The sequence below is a fragment of the Thunnus maccoyii genome, chromosome 2 (genome assembly GCF_910596095.1).
Source record: "Thunnus maccoyii chromosome 2, fThuMac1.1, whole genome shotgun sequence".
NCBI lineage: Eukaryota > Metazoa > Chordata > Actinopteri > Scombriformes > Scombridae > Thunnus > Thunnus maccoyii.
The window spans coordinates 37,457,632-37,462,647 of NC_056534.1; the positions used below are offsets into that span (position 1 = coordinate 37,457,632).

The 5,016-nt window shown below is 41.3% G+C and overlaps 1 protein-coding gene across 1 annotated transcript; it reads left to right on the forward strand.

Annotated features, from left to right (window-relative positions):
• The first annotated feature begins 347 nt into the window (after window positions 1–347).
• s1pr5b (sphingosine-1-phosphate receptor 5b) lies at window positions 348–4,800 on the forward strand. The gene is made up of 2 exons (XM_042388399.1): window positions 348–435; window positions 1,898–4,800. The coding sequence occupies exon 2, from the start codon at window positions 2,147–2,149 to the stop codon at window positions 3,374–3,376; it is 1,230 nt and encodes a 409-aa protein (XP_042244333.1). The 5' UTR covers window positions 348–435; window positions 1,898–2,146; the 3' UTR covers window positions 3,377–4,800.
• The last annotated feature ends 216 nt before the right edge of the window (window positions 4,801–5,016 follow it).

Here is a 5,016-nt window from a genome sequence, read left to right on the forward strand (position 1 = left end):
AGACTTGATGATGATATCAGGGAGACATTAGTTTGACATTAGCCTGTCGGTCAATGAAGTAACGCAAACTTTGAAATGTAAAGAAGTCTCACAGCTACGACTGTTGTGGCAGAGTAATCAGAACCACTCAATGCACTGATGGACATAATGTAATTATCACTGCAGCTTCTTCTCACCTGTCAGTCTTTAAGTTTTTTAACTTTAGTGTCCTGTATCTATGTGTGCATGCAGAGAGAGAGAGAGAGAGCAGAGAGAGAGAGCATAGACAGAGTTTGTGTTAAGACCAACCCCCTTTAGCTGTAGCATGTTTCAACTAAGGTCTTACTGCACTCGCTCTGCCCTGTCAGTTTGACTATTAGTCACTTGGTAGTTGGATTCTCCCCTCTGAAAAGCAGATGAAGAAGCGGATAAAGGCAACACTGAAACAATTTCAAGGTAATTTCTTTGTGATTCCTCTGATGTAAAAAGTGATGCTTCTACTGGAAAAATCTGTTTTAAGATATTGTTGATATGGTTGCATTTGTGTTGTGTGTATAGAGGACAGAATGACTGCATTTAGAGTTTTAAGAGTGTTTGTGATTTGGTTAATATGAATTCTTTAATGTTTAAAACAGCTCGTATTGGAAAGAAAGACTGCTAAAACTTTGAGGGAAATTTAATCTGATTTAGAAGATTGTAAAGTACAAAAAGCATTACGGGGTAGAAAAGTCACAAGGAAAAGAAACTTGACGATGGATTTTCTTTCTTTAAATGCAAAGAAAAACACAATTTTTTTGGAAGAAAAACCGTTATTTTAAGCAAAAATGCTGCTGCATGAAAATATAACATACTTTTTTCACAATCAGCTCTTTTCATGAACAATCTGAAAGTGGGATATCCGTATTGATTCATGATCTCCATTCATATTTTAATTTGCTGGTGTAGATTCAGTCTCTACTGTGGAGGGACTTTAGCTTCAACTGCTTGTGCCAAAATGGCCAAGTTACATTAATTTCCCAAATTCTTGGCAACAGATATAACGGGCTAAATTCTTCAGTCCATTTGTTAAATGTTAACATATGACTCAAGAAGCGAGAATAACATTCCCTCACACAACTGAAACTCAAAGGAATGCAACTCTAATCACCCTTGATTGTTTCAATAAAACAGAGTCAGCAAAGATTATGGGACCGCAACCTTTAGCTTATGCATGATTATGGTTTGTAAATGCTGTTTCTGTCTTTTACGTTGAAGGTTTATGTTTAAAGCACAGTTGCATGTGCGGGGTTACTTCAAACACACCTCACCTACACTGTGAAAATGGAACTGTGATGCTGGAGGGGAAAAGCAGCTGCATGTGTGTCAAATTAAGTGCACATGTTGAGATGGTTCTTGTCTAACGACCTTACAATGACCGACATACACTTTAAACACATCTAGAGAGACTAAATGTTTGTTTGACAGTCCCTCTGGCCTTTAGTATCACATTCTGCTCCGTGATACAAGCAGCAATAATTACTCATCTGTTTTAACAGATGTCAGGATGCCGTAACATATCATCCCACTCAAATATCACAAGAGAGTGTATGCACTCAACTAATCCACCAAACATTTGGTTTATTGCATATGTCTCTCCATTTACGGTATTACCATCCCACACTTTTCTTCTCTGTGGTATTATGATTCATGATTTGTTTTAACTCGTTGTATTTTTTGTCACTAAATGCACAAAACACCAGTATAATATAGCACTGAAGATGTATGAATGTCCACTTTGTCAGTGTATCTGCACTTTTAAGAGTTTTAACAGTTTATGTTTGATGTTTTCAAGTGATTCATGGAAGGTCAGGGTCTCAACTGTGGTTCAGCATTCTTCCTATCACTCATTTTTTCATGCTCTTTTTCCCTCTTTTTGCAGGGTCTGAACCTTCTAATCAGGACAAACAGAGCTCAAGAGCACCGTCCTCTGGTGAAACAGAAATCACCAAGGGATTCTGTTGGATTATATTGTATCAACCTCACATAATCCCTCCATGTACTGAAGGACCTCAGACATTTTTTTGTACTTGAACAAATTCCTCTCAGCTCTTACTGCCAAAAGTATGTCAACAAAAATGACTTTGTAGCCACTGACTGCAAGCAGAATACAAGAAAAGCAACATCAAGCATGGAGGCCTCAAGTTCTGCTCATGTAGGGAGTCACCCCACTACACCCATACCCCCTTTCTCCCCTACTCCCTCCTCTCATGGCTACCTGCAGTTCTTCTGGGAGTACCAGGACAACTCTGTCATTGTGGAGCATTACAACCACACGGGCAAGCTGCAGGGAGACCGCTACCGTGAAGGGCTCAAACCTGAGGGCATTGCGTTCCTGGTGGTGTGTCTCCTCATCGTCCTGGAGAACGCTGTGGTTCTCCTTGCCATTTGGAGGAACAAGAAGTTCCACCTGCCCATGTATTACCTCCTGGGAAACCTGACTCTGTCTGACCTACTGGCTGGGATTGCCTACATGGCAAACATCATCATGTCCGGACCTTATACTTTAAAACTGACGCCGTTGCTATGGTTCCTCAGGGAGGGAGGGGTCTTCATCACCCTGGCTGCCTCTGTCATTAGTCTGCTGGCCATTGCAATTGAACGTCATGTTACTATGGTGACTATGAGGCCATACCATGGGGCAAAGCGGGGAAGGATGTTGGCACTGATCGGTGCAAGTTGGGCCCTTGCAGGGTTTTTGGGGGTCCTACCAATCCTGGGATGGAACTGCATCCACAGACTGAACCAGTGTTCAACAGTTCTCCCACTTTATGCCAAGAGCTACATCCTCTGCTGCGTATCTGTGTTCAGTGCAGTGCTCCTTGCCATCGTGGTCCTTTATGCCAGGGTTTTCCGCATTGTCCGCAGCAACACGCAGCGTCAGCGGATGGGCCTGTCAGGCAGCATGAGAAAGGGCTTAGCGAGGAAGTCACAGAAGTACATCGCCCTCCTCAAGACAGTCACCATTGTGTTGGGTGTCTTCATTGCATGCTGGCTGCCCCTCTTCCTCCTCCTCCTCTTGGATTTTTTCTTCCCCACTCGCAGCTGCCGCTTGCTCTACAAGGCTGATTATTTCCTGGGAGTCGCCATGGTCAACTCACTCCTCAACCCCATCATCTATACTCTGACCAGCAAGGACATGAGGAGAGCCATTCTGAGGCTGCTCTGTCGGCCGTGTCTCATGACTCGAGATGGTCAGGTGAAAAAGATTGGGATGCCATTCCTGGAGTGTAGTTTCAGTAAAACCGAGGTGGCCTCCCAGAAGTTAGAAGGGGGACTAGAGACTACGATCTCCTCTGGGAACGTTATCACCACCCCATCTCCCATTAAGGCCCTCTATCCCAAACTCTTCAAGCCTTAAGAACATAGACTCTCTGATTGAGTTGAAGTATATGAACGGGTGTCCCACTAAACAGAGGACATGTAGCACACCTTTGATAAAAAGGAACCATTTCTGGTAGTCTCGAATTTTGAGTAAGCCAGAAACAGACGGTTTATGAAATATGGAGGCATCTAACACACATCTGCACCATAAGTGGTGCAGTTATGGCAACATAACCATATCAATGAATATGGAACAAAAGGCTATGAGGAAGCCACTCGAATGTGAAAAAGCAACGTTTGTATGTGTAGATGTAGCCTTTCCTTAACTAATTTGCACTGAAAAACCATTGTGAATGGAGAAGCAGCCTTGGACTTTTTTTTCCTGTGGTTCTGTAGTTTGTATCAAAGTCTGGAAGGATGAACCCAAAGACTCTTGTGACTGAAAATGACTTGCTGGGTTCATTTCTTTTCCTTTTTTTCTCATTCAAGTGCCTTAAATACAGCGCAAATATTTCCAATATGTGCATTGTGTAATCTGTCCATCTGCAAACACCTGGATTTTGCTGGTTCGAAGGCCCAAGGTGCGCTAGATTTGCTATGATAAAATTGCATAGAGCACCCGACACATATCTGCGTACGTGATGCAGACGAGACCTACGGGGAGGTTACAGGAAAGAGAAGAGTGGTTCTTATGCTTAACTTTTTGCTCTGAAGAATGCTGTGGCATATATGTGGGAGGGAGGGAACCACAAAACCAAAATCCCCCGGTTTTGAAATGACAGATATTGGTTATCTGATACCAAATTGAGAGTTGTTGGGGTTGGTGTCCAATTCTTCAAATGACATTCTAGCATCTACAGAAAAGCTGTCACAGCAAAAACAACATGCTGTTGTTTCCCTTATGTCATGACATCGTTAGACTGACAACAAATCAGCTGCAATGACATCACTTGTAAGTATAAGCCCAATAAATTATTGTTTTAAAGATTATATTTCTTGCAAATAAAGTTGCAGATGTTATTAATCACTACCATCCAGCTGCATCAGGAGTTTTAAAGACAAGAATGTGCCTGCACTTGTAAGCTAAATCATGTGGAATCAGGGAAAATTCATCCCAGTGCAATTATTACAATACTTCCTGTCACTATCCATCATGTTAACAGAACATATCCGGTTGTAGTTTGAGGTACTGAATATGTCATTTTTCTTTTTATGAATGAGTTTGATGTCAGATTTTTTTCAAATGTTTTTTTTTAATGCAGTCTTTCAGGACTTTGATTGACAAATGAGGCAGTGTGTGTTTTTTTGTACTGTAATTCATGTAGTGAACTTTGTATTTTTGTATTTCTAAAGACTTTTCATAACATCTGTATTGTAAATTATATCTATTTTGTAACAGCAAACGACTAGCAAACTTTACCTTTCTTTTCATAAAAGAAATAAAATGTTTTCTTGAATGTTTCTAAGGAGTTTATTTCCATTGTATGTCTGAAACTGTACATTGACATAAGTCAGTATGTATTTCTCTTTGTGTAGCAGAGATTGTATGAATGGAGGAACGGTTTTTTGAAGAAGCGCAACAGGAAATCAGCCCCCTTGTCTCACATCTGGTAATAGCATTGGCCTACATACTGTGCTTCTCTACAAGCTCTGCATGTGTCAGGACAGCTAAAGCAC